The sequence below is a fragment of the Dendrobates tinctorius genome, unplaced genomic scaffold (assembly GCF_039654945.1).
Source record: "Dendrobates tinctorius isolate UK_male_01 unplaced genomic scaffold, ASM3965494v1 ptg000107l, whole genome shotgun sequence".
Taxonomy (NCBI): Eukaryota; Metazoa; Chordata; class Amphibia; order Anura; family Dendrobatidae; genus Dendrobates; species Dendrobates tinctorius.
The window spans coordinates 36,625,205-36,651,559 of record NW_027361775.1 but is presented as its reverse complement, the minus strand read 5'-3'; the positions used below and the strand labels follow the sequence as shown (position 1 = coordinate 36,651,559).

Here is a 26,355-nt window from a genome sequence, read left to right as displayed (position 1 = left end):
TTTTGTTTTACGGTGTACATGTTAAGGATATACTGATTACTGATATAATATTCAGCTTTCACAAATTTATATGAGCCAATCACATCACTAAGATATAAAGCATATCCTTCTCATATCCTACAACATACATAATTTATTTTCCTTGTTTACAATGTCCTTCATGGTTTTCTTTTCGCTGTGCAGATGATGGAGTTTTGGTTTGGTATCCCACCACTTCAACGCCTGTTATTGCCACTATAGTAGCCAATGATTCCAAAGTCGCTACTGATCTGATTCTAACCCTGGTGCTCTGCAAATGTACCAACAATGGTGACTGTGTCTATGATAGTACCATCAGCCTTGGAAATGAAACAACAAACTTTAAGGTAAACTGTCTTACTGAATAACATCATATTTTATAACAATGGAATACATTTTTAATGACATACAGTACAGACCAAACGTTTGGACACACCTTCTCATTCAAAGAGTTTTCTTTATTTTCATGACTATGAAAATTGTAGATTCACTCTGAAGGCATCAAAACTATGAATTTACACATGTGGAATTATATAATTAACAAAAAAGTGTGAAACAACTGAAAATATGTCTTGACTTGAAAATATGACTGTTAGAATTTGTATTATAGCAAGAAAAAAGCAGCCAAGTAAAGAAAAACGAGTGGCTATCATTACTTTAAGAAATGAAGGTCAGTCGGTCCAAAAAATTGGGAAAACTTTGAAAGTGTCCCCAAATGCAGTGGCAAAAACCATCAAGCACTACAAAGAAACTGGCTCACATGAGGACCGCCCCAGGAAAGGAAGACCAAGAGTCACCTCTGCTGCGGAGGATAAGTTCATCCAAGTCACCAGCCTCAGAAATCGCAGGTTAACAGCAGCTCAGATTAGAGACCAGGTCAATGCCACACAGAGTTCTCGCAGCAGACACATCTCTACAACAGCTGTTAAGAGGAGACTTTGTGCAGCAGGCCTTCATGGTAAAATAGCTGCTAGGAAACTACTGCTAAGGACAGGCAACAAGCAGAAGAGACTTGATTGGGCTAAAGAACACAAGGAATGGACATTAGACCAGTGGAAATCTGTGCTTTGGTCTGATGAGTCCAAATTTGAGATCTTTGGTTCCAACCACCATGTCTTTGTGCGACGCAGAAAAGGTGAACGGATGGACTCTACATGCCGGGTTCCCACCGTGAAGCATGGAGGAGGAGGTGTGATGGTGTGGGGGTGCTTTGCTGGTGACACTGTTGGGGATTTATTCAAAATTGAAGGCATACTGAACCAGCATGGCTACAACAGCATCTTGCACGGCATGCTATTCCATCCGGTTTGCGTTTAGTTGGACCATCATTTAGTTTTCAACAGGACAATGACCCCAAACACACCTCCAGGCTGTGTAAGAGCTATTTGACCAAGAAGGAGAGTGATGGGGTGCTACGCCAGATGACCTGGCCTCCAGAGTCACCAGACCGCAACCCAATCGAGATGGTTTGGGGTGAGCTGGACCGCAGAGTGAAGGCAAAAGGGCCAACAAGTGCTAAGCATCTCTGTGAACTCCTTCAAGACTGTTGGAAGACCATTTCCTGTGAATACCTCTTGAAGCTCATCAAGAGAATGCCAAGAGTGTGCAAAGCAGTAATCAAAGCAAAAGGTGGCTACTTTGAAGAACCTAGAATATAAGACGTATTTTCAGTTGTTTCACACTTTTTTGTTAATTATATAATTTCACATGTGTTAATTCATAGCTTTGATGCCTTCAGAGTGAATCTACAATTTTCATAGTCATGAAAATAAAGTAAACTCTTTGAATGAGATGGTGTGTCCAAAACTTTTGGTCTGTACTGTATATAATTAGATGTGTATTTCCTGAAGGAAGTACAGATAGTGCTTTGAAATGGTGCCTGGGTTGCCCCTTTAAGAGAGACTTGCCTGCTGCCCCCGCAAGACTTTCAACTCAGGATCCGTTTTAACTGTGGGTGCCTCTCAGGGGCCACTTTGGCCTGTGGGGCCCCTCAGGGTCTGCTTTGGTGGGTGGGGCCCCTCAGGATCTGATTTGGTGGCCTGAGCTCCTCAGGGCTTGAATTGATGGATGGGATCCCTCAGGGTCCGATTTTGTGGCCGGGACCCCTCAGGGTCTGATTTTGTGGGTGGGGCCCCTTAGGGTCTGATTTTGTGGGCAGAGCCCCTCTGGGTCCAATTTGGTGGGCGGGACCCCTCTGGGTCCGATTTGGTGGGAGGGGACACACAGAGTTCAATTTGGTGGACGGGACCCCTCAGAGTCTGATTTGGTGGGCATGGCCACTCTGGGTCTGATTAGGTGGGCGGGGCCCCTCAGAGTCCGATTTCGTGGGTGGGGCCCCTCACGGTCCAATTTGGTGGGTGGGGCCCCCAGGGTCCAGTTTGGTGGGTGGAGCCACTCTGGGTCTGATTAGGTGGGCGGGGCCCCTCAGGGCCCGATTTGGTGGGCGGGGCCACTCTGGGTCCGATTTGGTGGGCGTGGCCCCTTTGGGTCCAATTTGGTGGGCGGGGTCCCTCAGAGTCTGATTTGGTGGGCGGGGCCCCTCAGGGTCCGATTTGGTGGACGGGCCACTCTGGGTCCAATTTGGTGGGCGGGGCCACTCTGGGTCCGATTTGGTGGGCGGGGCCATTTTGGGTCCGATTTGGTGGGCGGGGCCACTCTGAGTCCGATTTGTATGTCGGGGTCAATTAGCCTCCGATTTGGAGCCTGGGGTCACTCAGCTTTCAATTTGGTGTGCCGGCCCTTTAAGACTCATTTTGGTGCGCCGGCCCTGTGGGGTCATGTATAATTCCTAGGCGTTGGCATAGTAACTGGGTCTGCCTGCGCATATCAATGAGCTTAACTGCTATTTGAATCGCCTCACGACTGCCCAATGTATTCCTATGGCAAAATTTTCCCATTGAAATGCATTGAGACAATGTATTCCAATGACAGGAAATTTTTTTTCAAACGCAAATTGCGCCAAAACTACAAATCCGATCGAAACGAAAAATACTTAGCACACCACTCGTGGATGCTGGCTTCGAAACGACGCCTCAACGGAGTCTGTGCGTGTAGCGGTTCGGGCCGCATTAATTGCGGAAATCAACTGAATAATACAGTTTCGGATTACAAGATAGTGCTTTTTTCAAAGCACTATAATTTACCCAAGTGGCAACTTACTGAATATCTTACAATGCAGGTCGCCGGATGTGACTGTTCTCCTGCATGGACCGGAATGTACTGCGAAATGAATTTTAATGCTTGTGAAGGAAACAAATGTTATAATACTTGTGAAGATGCAATAGCCCCCTTAGAAGGATATACTTGTGGTCCATGTCCTGAACATCTGACTGGAGATGGAGAAACCTGTACAGGTGAGTAAATACATTTGTTCACCTCTGGTACATGAAAATTTTTAATGAATTTTCTGGAAAACACAATGCTTTTTAATGGGGTTTTCAAAAAATGTAATAAAATGGCCACATTATTTAATTTAAACAGCATCCCATCCTAGTCAAGTGTTAGGAGGGGCTGCAGTCTGAAAAACACAAGACCTGTGTCTCAATGACAGAAGACCTGAAGCATAAGCACACATGCTGCACAGAAGAGTGTTAAAGGAGAATAAATAAATCTACTTGGCTGAAGCTGTAGAAAAAAATCCTTCGTTTTCAGTCAGGGGAAAATTTCTTTCTTCTGATGTCACAGCTCTACCACTTGGCTGAAGGAGATATGTATTTTTACCATACTGGTCTTCTGTCATAGGTCTCAAAAGTTATGGACTGGTTTTCTTTAGATTGCAGTCCATCATGATACATGACTAGGACGGACTGCCATTTGTTGTGATAAGGGTACCGTAATTATATTACATTCTAGAGAATCTATTTAAGCTTCCTCCTAAAATACCACCTATGTGAACACTGCCTTCCTAGTAGACTACTAATCAATCCAATTTTAGCTATATTTAATTTACAAACAGGCCACTGGTGAAGAGGCATGTGACCAGACTTGTCCATCTGTTTCATCCAAAAAAGAGCAACATGCAAGCTTGAGAAAGGCTCACACCTTGAGCCAAAATGTCTCAGCAGCCCATATGGGCTAATAAATCACTATATTTTTTCTAGCAATATTTCGGCTCAAGGTGTGAGCCTTTCTCAAGCTTGAGAAAGGCTCACACCTTTAGCCAAAACGTTGCTAGAAAAACCCTTATGGGCTAATAAACCACTTTATTTTGTCTAAAAAGGAGTGCTGTCTTCATCTAGATAGATAGATAATAGATAGATATTCATCAGATATATAATTTGTGACTTGCATGTATCGCTTACTGTACAGTTATAAACCTAAAACATTAATACAAATGAAAAAAATGATGTGGCATACCCTCATTTTTTAAAACCAGCAAAGGTAAAATAGATGGCTGAGAGCTCATATTATCAGGCTGGAAGGTCCCTGGTTATTGGTCACTTGCAATCTAAACTTACCAGCCTACAGCCGCACCAGAAGTGGAGCATCACAGGAGATGCTACAATTCTGGAACTTCACGTTGGCTTCTTGATGCCCTGGTGCTTTGACAATCAGGGTAATGGTGCTTGGGGTTGACGCCAACTGTAAATTGTCCAAAAACACAGCTGACATAAAGCCCTGGTGTTAGTAATGGAGAGGTGTTTATCAGACTCCCCTATTACTAACCCATGAAAAGAAAATAACAACACACAAAAAAAATATTTTATTGAAATAAACACGCCTTCACACTCTCCCTCGCTCACCACTTTATTAAGAAAGGAAAAAAAAATATTTTTCAGGTCCAACGTACTCCATCAAATCCAACATAGTCCAGAGAATTCGTGGAAGTCCAGCGAATCTTCCTTAACAGGCCTATGAAGCTTCGTTCTGATGCTCCACAGGCTTTGCAAGCAACCACTTCTGGGTCACACAGTGCTGAATGAGACCTGGTGACTCTGAAAGGCAGTGACATCAGTGACGTTACAGCTCTTGACAGTCACCAGGTCACGCACAGTGCTACGCGTGACCCGGTGACTGTGAAGAGTGGTAATGTTACTGATGTCACGGGGTCTAATATTATTTATTTATTTATTTAGCTATTATCTTTGTATCTTTTATCTTTTATTATCTGTAAATCTGTAATTTCTTGAATGCATTTTATTCATGTACATGTCACATGGATTGCACATGGATCTCACATAAATGTAATCCATGTGCTATACGCATTTGCACAGACCCCATGAGTTACATTACTCCTTGTCATCCATGCTGCTGGAAAAAAAGGACATGTCTCCATGTGGTTCACATGGACACAAGATCCATATGAAAACATGAACTTGTGAAGATCACCATGGGATTTCAAAGTAACGTGTAGGTACATGTCTCAGATATGTGTATAAAAGGATGCTACATATACCGGAGACATATACATATGGAAGAGTGTCGTTACAGGCATAGAAGTTGTTTTATAGTATCACATTTACACTGTGAGCTCAAAATCTGATGAGGCTGGGATTTACCAACTGTGAGAGGGGAAAGGGTGCAGTCTCTGAATGATAAAAAGAACCTTGTGCTTAAATCTGAGAATTTATGGTGTGTAGGAGTGGTAAAGCTGATGGTCTGCTCCCTGACACTCTAAGGAGTTGACAAGGGTAACAACCACTGGGGCTGCAGCCAGAGGCGTATCTAGGCTTTCTGGCACCCGGGACAAGAATTTGGTTCGGCGCCCCCCCCCCCCCAAGTACATATGCGACTTGCACAGTTAGTCATGTACCCACGAGCTGCTCTCCCTAATGCTCTCAATGTTCAGTAAAAAACTGAAAGCAGGAAGAGAAGCTCGTTGTCACAGGACCATAACTATGAAAATCGCATATGAGTGAAGTGTCCATGTGATGACTACTGGAACCTGCAGAGCTGAATCCTGACATTGCAGCTTCTGAATTCTCACAACGAATGCACTGCACACATTTAGGATTCTCCCTTGCTGATGTACAGTCATGTCAGCACAAGTATGTGATTTATATACTTCTGGCCACATTCCGACTAGACGTGCCCGGCCTCGCTCCGTTCATTTTCATTGAGTGAGGCCACAAATGTCTAGTCAGCATGTGACCGTATGTATGTAAATTCCCGGCACGAGAGAATCCTGACAGCGATCAGTGAGCACTGTGAGAATTCAGAAGTCTGCAGTCACATAGAATGACAGCATACTCATCACCGACCTGGACAACCCCTTTAATGCTCCTAACAAATAAAAACATGAGAATAAGTCAGTATCACAAATAATATTTACATCCAGGTACCTTATAGATGACGTCGTCTCTGCAGTCGTTCTCCTTTTCTTCTTCTTGTCCAGACCTCATGATGAGTTTTCTCATTCACATCTCGTCTCTGCAGACTTCCATCTTCTCCGGTCTTCTGCAGCAAATCCCCACACGATGCCCTTAAAGATAGAAGTGTCATTATAATGCTCCTAAATAAAAATATCTGCAATATACTGTCGCCTCACACTATTCCCCTCCCTCCTCATATATTTACCCCTTCACTCTCTATACTGTCTGCTCACACATATCCCTGACTCCCCATACTGTGTCCATATACATTCACCCATTCGCACCCCTTACTGTCTGCACCCATCCCCCATACTGTTTCCTCATACATACTCTTCATTTTGTGTCCTCAAATCTCCCCACACACATTAAATACCATCCCCACTCCAAATCCCCCCATCCCCAATCCCCCACACATATTAAGTACCCCCATCACACTCAATAACCCCTCATCCCTACTCCCAAATCCCCCCACACTTTATGTACCCCCACTCCAAATCCTCCCACACATTATGTACCCCCACTCCAAATCCCCCCATCCCCAATACCCCACACACATTAAGTACTCCCCATCCCGACTCAATAACCCCTCGTCCCTACTCCCAAATCCCCCCACACTTTATGTACCCCCACTCCAAATCCTCCCACACATTATGTACCCCCACTCCAAATCCCCCATCCCCAATACCCCACACACATTAAGTACCCCCCATCCCCACTCAATAACCCCTCGTCCCTACTCCCAAATCCCCCCACACATTATGTACCCCCACTCCAAATCCCCCCACACACTAACCCCCATCCCCACTCATTAACCCCCATCCCCACTCATTAACCCCTCCACACATTAACCCCCATCAAACCCCCATCTCCACTCATTAACCCCCATCCCCACATTAATCCCATCCCCACACATTAACCCCCATCCCCACATTAATCCCATCCCCACACATTAACCCCATCCCCACATTAATCCCTTCCCCACACATTAACCCCCATCCCCACATTAATCCCATCCCCACACATTAACCCCCATCCCCACATTAATCCCATCTCCACTCATTAACCCCCATCCCCACATTAATCCCATCTCCACTCATTAACCCCCACACATTAACCCCCATCTCCACACATTAACCCCCATCTCCACACATTAACCCCCATCTCCACACATTAACCCCCATATCCACTCATTAACCCCCATCCCCACATCTCCCTTCTTCAGTGGTTCTTCAGCTCCACAGTGGAGCACACTTACCACCAGCGTTCGCTCTGGGCGCCAGGAGTGACGTCAGCAGCGTGATCACATGACCTGATCACGCTGCTGACGTCGCTCTGACCCGGCGGTCAGAGCTTCAATTGTACTGGCGTCTGTATAGACGCCAGTACAATTGCTGCCTGGGAGTCGGCGCGGCCTCCTTCTCTGCGCTGGCTGTCAGAAGAACATTGCTGACATTCTCATACTGCCAGAACAGTACGTACTTTTCGTGCCTCCAGGCCTCTAGCCTTGAACTCTCACTAGCACTATCTCTATCTAATCAAATCAGTACGTGATCCCCTTTTTGTATGACCCATGCTGGGCTGGTCTCGAGCAAATTAATTGTATCTGAACCTGTACACTACTTCCTACAATTAATATGTCCACCACTGCATGTTTCCTTTCCTTAATCTAATTCTATAATTTCCCTATGCACTACACATTACTGACATTGTACATTGGTTACATTATATTACAGAAACTGCATGCATTAGTGGTCATAAGATTCTATGCATTTTCACATGCTAAATTACTTCAGAGAAATACAGTAAAATCACATTTTACAACACACATATTAGAAACGTTGTCTTTTAGAAAGGAAGGCATATGACAATTCCCGTCACCATCTTATAGCACCGAGGTCAGTAGATTTCATGAAATCACATCCACTTTGCTTAGAAATTTAGACGATGTTCACATGTAGCATACATTTAGTGGGCTTATTTGCTGCAATTTTTGGACAGAAATTCTGCTGGGTTTAATTGTCCAAGCAAAGTCGATGTGATTTCATGAAAACTGTGCCCAGTGTGTATACAAGTATAAAGACGCTGCTGAAATTTTTTTGTGAAGCCTAAAAAAACTTATGCAAAAAACTGCAGATACTTTTATAAGTGCCAAATCAAAGCTTTTTTGTACTATAAAAAACTCTTAAAAAGTGGCTTCACATCTTCACCAAAAAAGCATAAAAAATAAGCAAAAATGTAATAATCAATGAAGATTGTTATTGTGTAGTTTGGTGCGGACATCTGCAGATAGCCAAACACACAGTATTCCTTCAACATGCGAACATGGCTTTACAGACACAAAAATAATATTGCATAGCAAAGCTTACATAATGATGAGAAAGTTCTGGCTGGTCTGACTAAAGTAAAAGAACAAAAACTAAATCTATAGGTCCCAACTAAAGATGAGCATGAGGCACAGATAACATCACACCAGCCCCGGGTAATCAATAGTTGTGCTAGGAGTGCTGGAAGGTAAAAAATTCACAGGCCTCCTGTCCAGTCGCCAAGTGCCACTAACCTGGATGCTGGATCTGCTCATCTCTGGTCACAAACGTCCTGGATACAGGAGGACAGTCCCGGATTTGAATCTACGCCACCGCACCTCTGACATGTCCTCTTGCCAGATTAGAAAGAGTAAATTGTTGGGTCTTGGGGTGTTGCTAAAGGCGTTGGCAAAAGTTGGCATGGTTCACCAAGCATCTCATAGTTTGTCCTTTTGTCCTTGAAAAGTTGAGAGTTATGGTGTCTTGTTATAGCCACCTGTAAATTGTTGTCATATAGTAGAATCATGTTATTCTGAACATGGAATTCATACTTCTGTGTAAAAATAAAAATTAAGTTGGATTTCTTGTACTTTTATTTTATATTTTGTCAGTAAATATAATGATCTGTTTCCAGATATCAATGAATGCTACCTTAATATATCCAATTGTGAGCAAAATTGTATCAATACTCTGGATGGATACAACTGCAGCTGCGAGGACGGCTATGACGTAGATGAGAAGAACAGCTCTGTGTGTGTCGGTATGTCCTCTACTCCATTCTCTCAATTTAACATCGTTTTACACTATTGTTCATGCTCGTTTAGTGGAAATATAGGATCTTACTAATAGTATGCAAGGAAGATAACACAAAACATTCAACATGCATAACTAGCAGAATATTAGAAAATATTATTCTGTGTGCTTTTCTTCAGACATTGATGAGTGCAACACTGGTGACAACAATTGTGCTAACAATACCGACTGTACAAACCTTCCTGGAAATTATAGCTGTGCATGTAAATCTGGATATGAAGGAGATCCAATAATACTCTGCACAGGTAGGACCTAATGAGCTTCAAAGATCTTTTAAACCACATGTATTTCACTATCACCACATGCATCACTGTCATCTATCTATCTATATCTGTATTATATATTTGTGTTATTTGTATGATGATCTCCTAAATGAATACTCATGTCATTAATAGATATCGATGAATGCGCCGAAGACAATTCATTCTGTGCCAATCAATCAATCTGTATTAATACCGATGGATCCTATGACTGTGACTGTCTGCCAGGATACAGCGGAGAAGACTGTTCAGGTAAGGTCTATAGTGATTAATAAAGGAAGTTACCATTTCATTGGAATTCCCCACTAGGACTTTATCAGAAGAATTTTAGCCTACTGTATTCATCTGTCTGTATATTGTGATTTACTGCTTGATATTCAACAGGAAATTACATTGTTTGCCATTTATTACAAGTTTTTCAACCAACATAATAATTGACGTTTGGTTCCCTAAAATAATCTGTAACTAAACCAACATTAATGGTTTCCCATTTTGCCCAATTTCTGTTTGTTAAAAGGATACAATGCTATAAGGTTAATGAGTCCACTGCAACTGGGACTCCCCCTTTGAGCAGAATCTGTTCAGTTTCCCTAACAGAGGACCTATCACCAAAAAAATCTAGTTTTACTAAAAATATACTGTATATATTATTATATGTGTGTTTACATATTTAAAGTAGATACTGACTGCTTTCTAAGTCAGTATCTAAAAACCTTTGTTTTTTTTGCACCTCTTTTTCAATAGAAGCGCACAATCATCTACATACATACTACATTCATACAACATACATACATACATACAACATACTTACTTCATATATACTACATTCATACAACATACATACATACATGCTACATACAGTGGGGCAAAAAAGTATTTAGTCAGTCAGCAATAGTGCAAGTTCCACCACCTAAAAAGATGAGAGGCGTCTGTAATTTACATCATAGGTAGACCTCAACTATGGGAGACAAACTGAGAAAAAAAAATCCAGAAAATCACATTGTCTGTTTTTTTTTCCTTTTATTTGCATATTATGGTGGAAAATAAGTATTTGGTCAGAAACAAAATTTCATCTCACTACTTTGTTATATATCCTTTGTTGGCAATGACAGAGGTCAAACGTTTTCTGTAAGTCTTCACAAGGTTGCCACACACTGTTGTTGGTATGTTGGCCCATGCCTCCATGCAGATCTCCTCTAGAGCAGTGATGTTTTTGGCTTTTCGCTTGGCAACACGGACTTTCAACTCCCTCCAAAGGTTTTCTATAGGGTTGAGATCTGGAGACTGGCTAGGCCACTCCAGGACCTTGAAATGCTTCTTACGAAGCCACTCCTTCGTTGCCCTGGCGGTGTGCTTTGGATCATTGTCATGTTGAAAGACCCAGCCACGTTTCATCTTCAATGCCCTTGCTGATGGAAGGAGGTTTGCACTCAAAATCTCACGATACATGGCCCCATTCATTCTTTCATGTACCCTGATCAGTCGTCCTGGCCCCTTTGCAGAGAAACAGCCCCAAAGCATGATGTTTCCACCACCATGCTTTACAGTAGGTATGGTGTTTGATGGATGCAACTCAGTATTCTTTTTCCTCCAAACACGACAAATTGTGTTTCTACCAAACAGTTCCAGTTTGGTTTCATCAGACCATAGGACATTCTCCCAAAACTCCTCTGGATCATCCAAATGCTCTCTAGCAAACTTCAGACGGGCCCGGACATGTACAGGCTTAAGCAGTGGGACACGTCTGGCACTGCAGGATCTGAGTCCATGGTGGCGTAGTGTATTACTTATGGTAGGCCTTGTTACATTGGTCCCAGCTCTCTGCAGTTCATTCACTAGGTCCCCCCGCGTGGTTCTGGGATTTTTGCTCACCGTTCTTGTGATCATTCTGACCCCACGGGGTGGGATTTTGCGTGGAGCACCAGATCGAGGGAGATTATCAGTGGTCTTGTATGTCTTCCATTTTCTAATTATTGCTCCCACAGTTGATTTCTTCACTCCAAGCTGGTTGGCTATTGCAGATTCAGTCTTCCCAGCCTGGTGCAGGGCTACAATTTTGTTTCTGGTGTCCTTTGACAGCTCTTTGGTCTTCACCATAGTGGAGTTTGGAGTCAGACTGTTTGAGGATGTGCACAGGTGTCTTTTTATACTGATAACAAGTTTAAACAGGTGCCATTACTACAGATAATGAGTGGAGGAAAGAGGAGACTCTTAAAGAAGAAGTTACAGGTCTGTGAGAGCCAGAAATCTTGATTGCTTGTTTCTGACCAAATACTTATTTTCCACCATAATATGCAAATAAAATGAAAAAAAAACAGACAATGTGATTTTCTGGATTTTTTTTTCTCAGTTTGTCTCCCATAGTTGAGGTCTACCTATGATGTAAATTACAGACGCCTCTCATCTTTTTAAGTGGTGGAACTTGCACTATTGCTGACTGACTAAATACTTTTTTTCCCCACTGTATATATATATTTAGATTTCATAGAGCTATAGATAGAAGAATAGGTGATAATTCAATTGTCAGCTTCTGTAAAATCAATGCAGAAGCCAACAGGATATGAGACATGGTTTGCATACAGTAAACCATTGCACATCAGTTAGATATATGTCCCTAACTAATAATGTTAGTAATGTCTGTGTGTAAAATTTTGTAGCTGTAGGTGTTTAATAAAAGCATTTATTCACGGAAAAAACTGGCATGGGCTCCCGCACAATTTTCTCCGTCAGAGAGGGAAAACCAGTGACTGCGGGCAGATTTTAATAGCCTAGAGAGGGACCATGGTTATTGGCCCCCCTGGCTAAAAAAATCTGCCCCCAGCGACCCCAGAAAAGGTGCATCTGTAAGATGCGCCAATTCCGGCACTTAGCCTCTCTCTTCTCATTGCTCTGGAGCATGTGGCATATGGGGTAATAAGGGGTTAATGTCACCTTGCTATTGTAAGGTGACATTAAGCCTGGTTAATAATGGAGAGGTGTCAAAAAGACATCTATAATAATAATAATAATAATAAATTTTATTTCTATAGCGCCGACATATTCCGCAGCACTTTACATTTCAGAGGGGATTTGTACTGACAATAGACATTACAGCATAACAATAATCACATAGATTATACAAATACCAAGAGGAATGAGGGCCCTGCTCGCAAGCTTACAGTCTATGAGGAAAGAGGTAGACACGAAAGGTGGGTGGTAACAGTTGCCCTGATTGTATGGACCAGCCATCTATCTATTATTAATTCAATAGTATGAAAGGGTTCAAAGAAACACACGTTAAGAATAAAGTATTTTGATGAAATAATTAAACACACATATTATTAAACTCTTAATCCAATCGAAGCCCTCGTTCTCCTGTAAAAAAGCAAAAATAAAAAAGCAACAATATCCCTTACCTATCCGCCATATAGTCAATTTCCATGCTGCAATGCATCTCAAGGGGTTAAATAGTTTACAACCGGGAGTGGTGCTAATGCTACTGCCCAGCTGTATACCACTGTGTAATGAATGAAAAGCTCCCTGTGCAGCCTCTCCGCCAGACTGGACATGAACTCAGTCGCATGGGAAAGTTTCTGAACATTTTCCTATACTGCTGAGTGCTGAGTTCACCACGGGTCAGGCGGGGAGTCTGCGCAGCCTCAGTGACTACCTTGAATAAATGCTTTAATTAAACACCTACAGCTGCAAAATTTTACACACAGACACTACTAACATTATTAGTGAGGGACATATATAAATCTAACTGATATGCAATGGTTTACTGTATGTAAACCATGTGTCATATCCTGTCGGCTTCTGTAATGATTATACAGAAGCCTACAATTGAATTATTGGCTATTCTGCTATCTAGCTCTGTATGAAATATATATATATTATACAGGGAGGTCCAAATGTAGGTGGACAGTATGTGTAATAGGGTTATGAAGGGGGAGATTTATCAAACATGGTGTAAAGTGAAACTGACTCAGTTGCCCTTAGCAACCAATCAGATTCCACTTTTCATTCTTCACAGACTTTGGAAAATGAAAGGTGGAATCTGATTGGTTGCTAAGGGCAACTGAGTCAGTTTCACAGATCCAGTTTTCACAGATAAATCTCCCCCAAATCTGTTTTCTTTTCAGATGATTCAGATAACCCATAATGGCAAATAATTTAAATACAGATCAAAGAAAATGGATTCTAAGAGAGTATTGGAAATCTCAAAATGCTGATACAGTTAGAGCAAATTGGGTTGAAACATTTGGTACTCAAGCCCCAAAGAGACAAACCATTTCCCGCATTTGTGACAAATTCGATGCCACTGGCTCAATCCTTAATGCTCCAAAAACTGGTTGACCCAAAACGGCCTATACAGAAAACAATAAGCAACTTGTTGCTGAAACATTTGTTCAGAGTCCAAAAAAGTCCACAAGAAGAGTCTCTTTAGAATTTGGAATTTCACGAGCTTCCGTCATGCTAATCCTGAAATCTATTGGGTGTAAAGCTTATCGTCCACGTCTAATTCATGGTTTATTGGAGGATGATCCAGACAGGCGGCTGTAATTTAGTGAGATTATGCTTAACGAAATTTAAGAAAATCCAGTAATTTTAGATAACATTATGTGGAGAGATGAAGCTTCTTTCAAATTATATGGCCATATTAACAGACAGAATTGTAGTTACTTGTATAATGAGAACATGCATTTAACATTAGAGAAACAACTCAATAAGCCTGGTGTCAATGTTTGGGGTGGTATTTCAAGTTTTGGTGTTTTTGGACCTTTTTTTTTTTAATGGAACAGTCACAGGAGATAAGTATCTCGAAATTCTAATGAATCAAGTTGTTCCCCAGTTACACTAACAGCCTAATTCAAATGACCTTTATTTCCAACAAGATGGGGCCCCTCCACATTATTCAAGAGTAGTCAGCGATTATCTTGATGAAACATTTCCTAATAAATGGATTGGTCGAAGAGGCCCACTTGATTGGCCGGCACGTTCACCAGACTTGACCCCAATGGATTTTTTCTTTTGGGGAGTACTCAAGGACAAAGTTTATAGTAGAAAACCAAAAAGTGTCAGTGATTTTAAAAATTACATAAGAGATAAATTTCAAGAAATTAATACCCAAAGAGAATTGTGCAAAAATGTTTGTCGAAGCGTAAGAGGCAGACTTCAAAGCTGTGCAAATTGTGATGGAAAACAGTTTGAGCACCTGCGTTGATAAAATTTAAGGGCTTTTGTATTATTGTTCAGAATAAAATTTTATTGTCAATGTTATGCTTGTGTTAGGCTAATTTCACACTTGCTTTTTTTTGCAGCGCGTTTTTCCCGCAAAAAAACGCATTGAAAAAACGCATACAAAAGCATACAACTGCTGCGTTTTTTTTAAGCATTTTTATGAGCATGCATGAAAAAAACGCAGCGCTTTTATGCGTTTGTATGCGTTTTTAGTGCGTTTTTACCGCGTTTGCGTTTTTTCCAAACATTAGGTGGCCCCTCACACTAACCCAAACCATGACTTTACTAACCCTAACCCTAACCCTAACCCTGACCCTAACCCTAACCCTAACCCTAACCCTGACCCTAACCCTAACCCTAACCCTAACCCTGACCCTAACCCTAACCCTAACCCTGACCCTAACCCTAACCCTGACCCTAACCCTAACCCTGACCCTAACCCTAACCCTAACCCTGACCCTAACCCTAACCCTAACCCTGACCCTAACCCTAACCCTGACCCTAACCCTTAACCAAACCATACTTAACCCTAACCCAAACCCTAAACCCTAACTAACCCTAACCCTGACCCTAACCCTAACCCCAACCCTAACCCTGACCCTAACCCTAACCCTAACCCTGACCCTAAACCCCCTTAACTAACCCTAACTCTAACCCAAACCCCTAAATTCCATGGTTAACAAAAAAAACGCATGTGCAAAAAAACGCATACATAAGCATGCCAATGCGCACATATGCACACCCATAGACTTATAATGGGTGTCTTGCTGTAAAAAAACGCATTGCGCGCGCATGCGTTTTTTTGAGGCAAGTCGGACGCCCAAAAAATGCAACAGGATGCATTTTGTGCGCCCGAGCGCATACCGTAAAAAAACGCATGCGCGGAAAAACGCGTACAAACGCATGTGTATGCGCACATAAGCGCATCCCATGCAAAGTATAGGAAAAAAAAACGCATGCGCTATTTAGCGCTAAAATACCGCGAAAAAAAACGCAAGTGTGAAACCAGCCTTAGTAAATATAATTTTATATATAAATCAAAATAAATGTTATTCTTTTCTGTCCACCTACTTTTGGACCACCATGTATATATGTCTCACTGACATATATATACAGTTGTGGCCAAAAGTATTGACACCCCTGCAATTCTGTCAGATAATACTCAGTTTCTTCCTGAAAATGATTGCAAACACAAATTCTTTGGTATTATTATCTTCATTTAATTTGTCTTAAATGAAAAAACACAAAAGAGAATGAAGCAAAAAGCAAAACATTGATCATTTCACACAAAACTCCAAAAATGGGCCAGACAAAAGTATTGGCACCCTCAGCCTAATACTTGGTTGCACAACCTTTAGCCAAAATAACTGCGACCAACCGCTTCCGGTAACCATCAATGAGTTTCTTACAATGCTCTGCTGGAATTTTAGACCATTCTTCTTTGGCAAACTGCTCCAGGTCCCTGATATTTGAAGGGTGACTTCTCCAAACTGCCATTTTTAGATCTCTCCACTGGTGTTCTATGGGATTCAGGTCTGGACTCATTGCTGGCCACCTTAGAAGTCTCCAGTGCTTTCTCTCAAACCATTTTCTAGTGCTTTTTGAAGTGTGTTTTGGGTCATTGTCCTGCTGGAAGACCCATGACCTCTGAGGGAGACCCAGCTTTCTCACACTGGGCCCTACATTATGCTGCAAAATTTGTTGGTAGTCTTCAGACTTCATAATGCCATGCACACGGTCAAGCAGTCCAGTGCCAGAGGCAGCAAAGCAACCCCAAAACATCAGGGAACCTCCGCCATGTTTGACTGTAGGGACTGTGTTCTTTTCTTTGAATGCCTCTTTTTTTCTCCTGTAAACTCTATGTTGATGCCTTTGCCCAAAAAGCTCTACTTTTGTCTCATCTGACCAGAGAACATTCTTCCAAAACATTTTAGGCTTTTTCAGGTAAGTTTTGGCAAACTCCAGCCTGGCTTTTTTATGTCTCGGGGTAATAAGTGGGGTCTTTATCCAACATCCGCACAATCTTGCGTTGAAATCTCTTGTCAATTTTTCTTTTCCGTCCACATCTACGGAGGTTAGCCACAGTGCCATGGGCTTTACACTTCTTGATGACACTGCGCACAGTAGACACAGGAACATTCAGGTCTTTGGAGATGGACTTGTAGCCTTGAGATTGCTCATGCTTCCTCACAATTTGGTTTCTCAAATCCTCAGACAGTTCTTTGGTCTTCTTTCTCTTCTCCATGCTCAATGTGGTACACACAAGGACACAGGACAGAGGTTGAGTCAACTTTAATCCATGTCAACTCGCTGCAAGTGTGATTTAGTTATTGCCAACACCTGTTAGGTGCCACAGGTAAGTTACAGGTGCTGTTAATTACACAAATTAGAGAAGCATCACATGATTTTTTGAACAGTGCCAATACTTTTGTCCACCCTCTTTTTTATGTTTGGTGTGGAATTATATCCAATTTGGCTTTCGGACAATTCTTTTTGTGTTTTTTCATTTAAGACAATTTAAGTGAAGATAATAATTCCAAAGAATTTGTGTTTGCAATCATTTTCAGGAAGAAACTGAGTATTATCTGACAGAATTGCAGGGGTGTCAATACTTTTGGCCACAACTGTATATATATATATACTGTATATATTATTTTTACTAATATTTGATGCCATGGATCCATTATATGTCCATTTTGCAGGCCAGGCGAGAAAATCTCGCCATACGGATGTCAAACGGATGCTTAGATGTGAGAAAATCGCATCCTCACATTGCACACGGATGACATATTGATCACTCTTCTGAGAATATTTCTGCGATTCTCGGCGGTGAAAAACGGACCAATTTTTATACGTTGTGTCTGACTCCAACCTTAGTGAGGAGATAGATCAAGAAGTGTTATCATACATGCAGCTCCCTGAGACATCCCTGCACATTCTGAGACTGATCTCTGCTGCTCCATTAGCGATATATATTATTACAGTTGTCCCTTCCTGTCAGCAGCTTCTCGTCTATCACTATCACACTATGTGCTCTGATCAAAACATTTTCACTCCGATCAGAGCACAGACCAGTGCGACAATGATAAATAGTGAAGCTATAGACAGGCAGGAAAAAGTCGTGTGTCACCAGTATGTTTCACTCCAAAACACTGAACGTAGTATTTGCTATGAGCCGTGAGATAACGCTATTTCACTTCTGTGCTGTGGAGTGATGTAACAATGCTATACAAGTTACAACCTTTCACTGATACTTGAACTAAAATATAGTTTGCATATTTTTCCCCCATTAATAAAAGCCAATTCGTCACTAATATTTTTTATGACAACTATTTAGAATTTTGTTTATTTTTTATTTTAATATATAGAAAAAAGAGGCAATTGGTAAGAGGTCCTCTTTAAGTGCCACCATTCAGGAGATTACACATGATATAGTTCTCACTGAATAGGTAAGGTCTGTAGTGCTAATAAAGGAAGCTGCTGTTTCGCTGGAATTCCCCACTAGGATTTATTAGATTTATTGCCTATTCACATTTTTGTATACTATGATATACTGCTTAATATTCAACAGGAAAATGACATTGTTCTCCATTTTTCTCATTGTTACAACCAAGATAATTAATGTTTGTTTCTAAAAGAATCTGTAGCTTAACCAACATTAAGGTGGTTTTCCATTTTGTCCAAATCTCTGTTTGTTGAAACGGTCTTTTGATAATAATTTGATAAGTGAGTGTGTAACAGTAGCACAGGTTCAAGGGTATTGCTACGACCACCTAACACTAGTGAAATGAGTCTCTGAGTGTGAACAGGTTTTCTAAGTGTTTCTAGATTACCTCCATTCTGTCGACAGTTGGGTGCATGGCATAGGGACCTTTACAATAAGTGTTGAATCAGAGAGCCCAGAGTCTGATGTAAAAAGTATTAACATTTTTACTCGTATTCTTTAACAACTTCACGACATCCGTTGTATGAAGAAAGAAGTTTCTGTATACCACCATATATCTACAGTGGAACGATCGCGTTGGCTCACTTGTAGAGCCAGCGCAATCATCAGTGGATGTCCGGGATAAATCATAGCTGAAAGCCTTCAGTAACACCCTCGATCGGTGCTAATGCTGATCATGGGCATTTAAGCAATCTGATGCCTTTGTCAATATCGATAGCACCTCAATCGTTGAGCAGACGGAGGGAGCTCCCTATCTGCTCTGATCGTCACAATACAATTGTGAGCAAGTGCTGATGGTGTCCATGGTGACCCGGGGTAGAAAGATGGCTGTGGGGTCATACAGGAACATTAATCTGTAAGCTCGTGCTGAGAGCAGGAGCTGACATGCCTCCTGCGTGTGTCAGTGAGTCAATGATCTAATTCCCTGCAATGAAAAAGTATTTCAGAGTATTAAATCAGCTATCAGGGCAGGGAAAATTGAAGCTCCATGGAGGGACTAAGTCTAAAAAATGGTTTAAAGAATTGTAATATTAAAAAATAATAAAACACAAAATAAAGAACAAAATAATTAAGATAATATTATACTAATAAATACATATAGCAATGTAAAAACAAAAATAAACAAAAAAAGACACAGGTATCACTACATCCAGAATGACCCCATCTGTAAATCTGTTACACTAGTGAACCTCTTCAGTGAACACCGTAAAAGAATTTTAAAAAAGTAGCAAAAAGTATGCTTTTCAACATCATCTTGTCATGCAAAACAACAAGCCACTATAGCGTTCCATCAATGAAAAATGAAAACACTGTAACTCTCAGAATATAGTGATGCAAAAGCAATCCTTGCTTTTTATTACATTATTTTTATTGTGTAAAAGCGGTAAACCATAAAAATATGACATAAATGTGGTGTCGCTGTAATCGTACTAACCCGAAGAATCAAGCAGTCTTGTGAGATTTACCACACGGTGAATGGCATTAAAAAAAAAACAAAATTCTTCAATTACTGGATTTTGTTTATAATGCCTCCCAAAAATCTGAAGAGAAAGTGATCTAAAATTTTGATGTGTCTGAAAATGGTACCAAAAACAGTTAAAAAGTTATAGCTCTCAAAATATGGCAATGCAATTTTTTTTAATTGTTTTTGTAGCATGTGATAGTAACCAAACATAAAAAGATATAAATCTAGTACCACTGTAATCCCAGAATTATGCTGTTTAATCACTTATACTGCATGAGCAATGGCATAAAAAACAAAATAAATTCTGCACCTGCTGTTGATTTGTTTATTCTTCTTCTCAAAGATTTCAGTAAGGCTTGTTCCACATTTATCCTGCATTCTACACTGAGCACTTACAACAGGATTTCCTTGTAAGTCTCTGAAATATGTGGTTCAGACAGAACCTCGATGAAAGATTCTTTATAGTGAAGCAGGTGGGAACACTTTGGGCATTGTTGGGCCTATGATCCGGAGGTGTCCTTCTTGTGCACCTCTGAATAGCATACCGCTGAACAGAGGCCTGATGGATTACAGAGTAACTCAATTGCTTAGTGAATGGATCCTTCAGGGGTTACATTAAAATCATGTCACTCAGAGAGTTAGATGGAGACCCCGATGCAAGTGCTCTGCATATAGCACAGGATAAATGTAATCCAAAATGTTTGCACACAATGTTCCCAATAAAATCTTCAACTCAATACACAAAAAAGGAATTCTTCACTCAGGCTTGTCATCTGTTATCAGAAATATAAAGGGCTCCCACATTACTGGTAATGCAAAGGCTCTGGACAAACAGAATGACTTCCCCCCCCAAAAAAAAAGAAATACAGCAAATTCTGTGCTCTCCTCCTTCTAAGCCACACAATGTCATATATACAAATCAGAACAGAATACATTATCCCTGCATCATAAACGGTCCTCTAATAATGTCATAAAGGGACCAAGGAAATTTTCAACTTGGAACACCCACTAGATAATGGTATACAAAACAACAGAGTGTAAGCCCAAAAATAGAATATGGATAAAAATCAATATTTTATCCATATGTAAATATCATCACTTAAAATTTCATATAGACAAAAAATACGGGATTCAATACAGGGGAAGGAACAGGCGAGCAAGTATATAAACTGGGCCTTAGATATAGATATAGAGGTGGGGAGGTGGCAACAATAATTAGTCTAGAAAAGATACATACTAACTGCAGCCTAAAGTACACGTGTCAACATGTAAACAAGTAATATTAGCCCATAGAGGTCAATAGTAAAGTGCAAGCAAAATAGGGAAATTTCCCTTTGAAACCCTTATAGCTGCCTAACCTGCTGTTAAACAGTAATAGATATCCAGAAAGTATTGTTTTCGCAATGAAGTAACAAAAAGCCAGTCTTACCCATAGTCCCTCTCTAAGGATTCTGGAAAAAGCAGCCCCAATGCGAGTTTCGCGTTGGCTTCCTCGAGGCGATACGCGCGTTGGAACTGCATATTCAATATGACTTGTGTTAATTTGTGAAAAAAATGGGAATTTGGCAACAATTTAGAAAATTTTTGCAGTTTTCAAACTTTTAATTTTTATGCCCTTAAATTAGACAGTTATATCACAGAACATAGTTAATAACATTTCACATATGTTGACTTTACATCAGCACATTTTGTTAAATATAATTTTTTTATGTTAGGAAGTTATAAGAGTGAAAAGTTGACCAGCAATTTCTCATTTTTCCCAAAAAATTCACCAAACCATTTTTTAAGGGACCACATCACATTTTAAGTGACTTTGAAGTTACAGAAAAAGCCCCAAAGTGACACCATTCCAAAAATTGCTTCACAGGAATTTCTGGAATGTGGAGGATAAAATGAACATTTAACTTTTTGTCACAAATATTTTTTTATTTTCAGAAGGGTAACAGGAAAAAATGAACCACAAAATTTGATGTGCAATTTCTCCTGAGCATGCAGATTCCCCATATATGGGGGAAAACCACTGTTTGGGTGCACGGCAGGGTATAGAAGGAAATGAGCACCATTTGACTTTTTGAATGTAAAATTTGCTGGAATAATTAGCGGATACCATGTTGCGTTTGGAGAGCCCCTGATGTGCCTAAGCAGTAGAAACCACCAGTGACACCATTTTGGAAACTATACCCTTCAGGGAGCTTATCTAAATGTGTGGTGAGCACCTTGAACTCCCGGGCGCTTCACAAAAGTTTATAACATTGAGCCATGAAATTAAAAAAATCACATTTTCCCTACAAAAATGCATTTAGCCCTAAAGTGTGCATTTCTTCAAGGGTAACAGGAGAAATTGCACCATTTATTTTGTTGTGCAATTTCTCCTGAGTACACCGATACCTCATGTGTGGGGGAAAACTACTGTTTGGGCGTACATGAGGGCTTGAAAGAGAAGGAGCCCCATTTGACTTTTTGAATACAAAATTTGCTGGAATAATTAGCAGCCACCATGTCGCTTTTGGACAGCCTCTGATGTGCCTAAACAGTAGAAATTCCTCACAAGTGATACCATTTTGGAAACTAGACCCCTCATGGAATTTATCTAGTTATGTGGAGAGCACCTTGAGCCCCCAGGTGCTTCACAAAAGTTTATGACATTGAACTGTGAAAATAAAAAAAATCACATTTTCCTCACAAAAATGTTTTTAGCCTCAAATTTACCATTTTAACAAGGGTAACAAGAGAAATTGCACCACAAAATTTATTTAGCAATTTCTCCTGAGTATGCCGATACCTCATATGTAGGGGAAAACTACTATTTGGGCACACAGCAGGACTTGAAAGGGAAGGAGCACCATTTAACTTTTTAAATGCAAAATTTTCTATAATAATGATCAATTTTATTTCACAAAAATGTTCTCAAGGCTAGCAGGAGAAAATGGACCCCAAAATTTGTTTTGCAATTTCTCTTGAGTACACCAATAGCTCATATGTGGTTGAAAACTACTTTTGAGGCACAGTGCAAAGCTCAGAAGGGAAGAAGCGCCATATAGAAGTTCACAATTCAAAGGACAGGATTGAGTGGGCCATGTCACATTGGCAGAGACCCTGAGGTGCCAGAACAGCAGAACTCCACCATAAGAGACTCCATTTTATAAACTACACCTCTCAATGAATTCATTTAAGGGAGCAGTGATCATATTGACGAGACAGGTTGGTTACTGAATTTTATACTTTTGAGCAATGAAGAAAACAATTATTACATTTTTACTATCAAAATGTAGTTAAAGCCCCATATTTCACATTTACATACTGGAAAATGGATAAAAGTGGCACCAAAATTTTTCCCACATTTTCTGTTGAATGTAGAAATACCCCATATGTGGCTGTACAGTACTGCCTAGTTATACAGCGAGAGTCAGAAAGGATGGAGCGCTGAAGTCAAAGAGCTCCAGTGTCTTGCCGTATGGCTAAACAGTACTGTTATACAGGATGCATCCTGGAGTGCATAATTTTATATAGCAGCTTGCAAACTCTATATACAAAGAGACCCTAAATGCTAGAACAGCAGAATCTGTCAAGTGACCCCATTTTGGAAATTGTACACCTTTGGGTATTTATCTACAGGCGTAGTGACAATTTTGACTCCGTGTGTGTTTTCCAGATACAAGTTGCAGTGGATGTTGCTGAGTGAAAATTGCAATTTGCCGTTGTAATGATCAACACATTGCAGTGACCAGTACGTTTTAGTGACATACATCGTGCCCAGTTCATGCATCCCCAAATTAGGTGGGCTCTCTTTGCTACAGAAATCCTAAACATGTGGACACTAACTGCGGTTTAGGGACATGGGGTTCTGAAGAGAGGGGGACATTTGGATTTGGGAACTCAGAATGTGCTGAATTTATTTTGGGGGGTGAGGACCACTTCGCTTTTCCAGAGCCTTTGTGCTACCAGTAACATGGAAACCCCCTATAATTCCGTTAACACATGATGGCCCTGAGTGCGGACTTGCTTTTTTGTTGATATAGTTGAAGTTTTAACTTGGAACACTTCACATAACATTTTGGATCACATTTATCTGGCATTCAACGATTATCACTTACATCAGGGTTTCACTTTAAATCTCCGAATGACGTACTGTAATTCAGATGAAACCCCCGAGGAATCCATTCATTATAAGGCTAGGTTCACATTCCGTTAATGCAGTCCATTCAATGCATAGCGTTGACGGACTGTATTAACGCTACTGTCATATTGTGATTGCGTTTACCGATCACGCTAGCGCAGCTTCCCTATCTGTGCTAGTGGTGACGGACCCCCGAACGCTGCAGACTGCGTCCGAGGGTCCGTCACAGAATGACGGCACATCACGAACGCATGCCGATTATGACATGCGTTAACGATGCGCTCATCTAATGCAGTCTTGGGTGCGTTAACGCATCCGTTACATAGCGTTAATACCGCTATGTAACAAATGCATTAAACGCTGCTCACAAACGCAATGTGAACCCAGCCTAATGCAACAGCAGAGTTATTTTCTGGGATCTGTCTAGCTTTTGTTTAGCAGTGTCCTTTTTTTCAGAGGTTCCCAAATCTGTGGCTGATGGTACTTTCATGCACTCCTAATAAAAAGATGGACACCGTTGGATCACAGGTCAGATGGAGTCCACAGTGCATCCATCTGCTTCATTATAGGGAATCTTCCACTGAGGATTCTGTCTAAATCACGTATTTCAGAGAATTACAATGGAAATCCCAGTGGAAGCGCTCAGCGCGGAGCACAGGATATATGTGAGACAAGCCAAGCTGCTATCTTTAGAAGGCAGAATGAAAAAATCAACATCAGGTGAACAATTGGTTCTATTTATATTTTGCACGGTTTCTCGTTCAGTATAAGTGATTAGAAGACTTTATTCTTCAGGTCGGTGCGATTACAGCTATACCAGATTTATATTGTTTTTTACTATTTGGCTGCTGCCACACACTAAAGAACACTTCTTATTGTAAAAACATTGACATATTTTGAGAACTATCATTTTTCAATATGTCTCCTGACAAAGTAATGTGAGGGTGTTTGTTTTGCAGGACGAGTTGACGCTTTTATTGGCTCCTGACATTTTTTGATTGCTTTCTATTTAGGAATTCTTTGTTTTTTTAATACCATTCAGTGTATGGTAAAATTAATAAGGCGGCTCTTCGGGTTAGTACAATTGCAGAGATAGCACATTTATATAGTTTTTTTTAATGTTTTGGTGCCTTTACACAATAAAAACTATTTTCTACAAAAAAAAATTAGGTATCTTTGCATTGCTTTATTCTGAGAGCTATAACTTTTTCATTTTTCTGCTGATAGAGCTGTATGACAGCTTGTTTTTTGCAGGACAAGATGTTGGTTTCAGCAGGCCCATTTTTATTTACATTTGTCTTTTTATCGTGTTTTATTCCACTTTTTATTCGGTGGTATGATTATAAATCATCATTTTTTTGCATCTATTTTTTTCTTTACAGTGTTTACAAAAGGGGCTAATTAGTGGAACAGTTTTACAGATCAGGTTATTCAGGATGTGGCAATACCAAATATGTGTACTTTTGTTTGTTTCTATTAATTTTTTCATAATATTTACGGTATTTATGGTAAGAGGAAAAGCCAGCCGGCATCGCCGGTATCCCTGCCAGTTATTGCTGTCAAACTTGTGCTGTATTGCAGGCTATTACCAAGATCTTGGTGCTTGTCCAGAAAATACAATATGTATAAGTCCACAATCAGAAGAAAAAAGGACCATAGCAGTCACCGAACCAAATAGAAAGTCCACTTTTATTGGCACACAATTAAAACTTCATGGCCGGGAGGCTGTGGGAGAGAGTGAGCACGCAACGAAACGGCCGTCGTCGGTGTGTGCTCACTCTCTCCCACAGCCTCCCGGCCATGAAATTTTAATTGTGTGCCAATGAAAGTGGAATTTCTATTTGGATCAGTGAGTGCTATGGTCCTTTTTTCTTCTGATTGTGGATATTTATTTATGGGTACAATATATTTTTTTATTTTTTTGCGATTTTTAAAAATTGTTTTTAAAAGTTTTTTTTCACTTTTTTTTTTACATTTTTACTTAGTCCCACTATGGGACTTTAACTCTCTGAAGTCTGTTCACTGTTATAAGGTATAGTATTGCTATGTAGAAAAAGTTCAGCTCACCATTCCGGCGTCTTGATGATCGGAGCACGGATCTGTTGTGTTAGACGTGCAGCAATGCGAAAAGGAAAATATCCAGCTCAATGATGTAGACGGATGAAATGAGATATCGCATTTCCATCTTGAAATATGCTGATGCTTTTATCCTCAATCTGTCACTTTGCATGGTGAATAAAATATTGGTTTCACTACATCGTTGAGCTGGATATTTTCCTTTTCGCATAGCATTGCTATACCTTATAGCCTGTCAGCCCCGCAGACACGAGTTCGTAAGATCATGCAATGCACATGATCTAACTAACATGCTAGTGCCTAGTGACTTGGATGTCGTCATGACAA

The 26,355-nt window shown here is 40.6% G+C and overlaps 1 protein-coding gene across 1 annotated transcript in view; it reads left to right on the top strand.

The window, feature by feature from the left end:
• Positions 1 to 26,355, top strand: part of LOC141100758 (uncharacterized) — a 450,303-nt gene that overhangs the window by 92,165 nt on the left and 331,783 nt on the right. Inside the window, 5 exon segments of the mRNA XM_073589442.1 lie at positions 184 to 365; positions 3,197 to 3,371; positions 9,267 to 9,392; positions 9,565 to 9,690; positions 9,841 to 9,957. Of these exon segments, the coding sequence (XP_073445543.1) occupies positions 184 to 365; positions 3,197 to 3,371; positions 9,267 to 9,392; positions 9,565 to 9,690; positions 9,841 to 9,957 (726 nt within the window).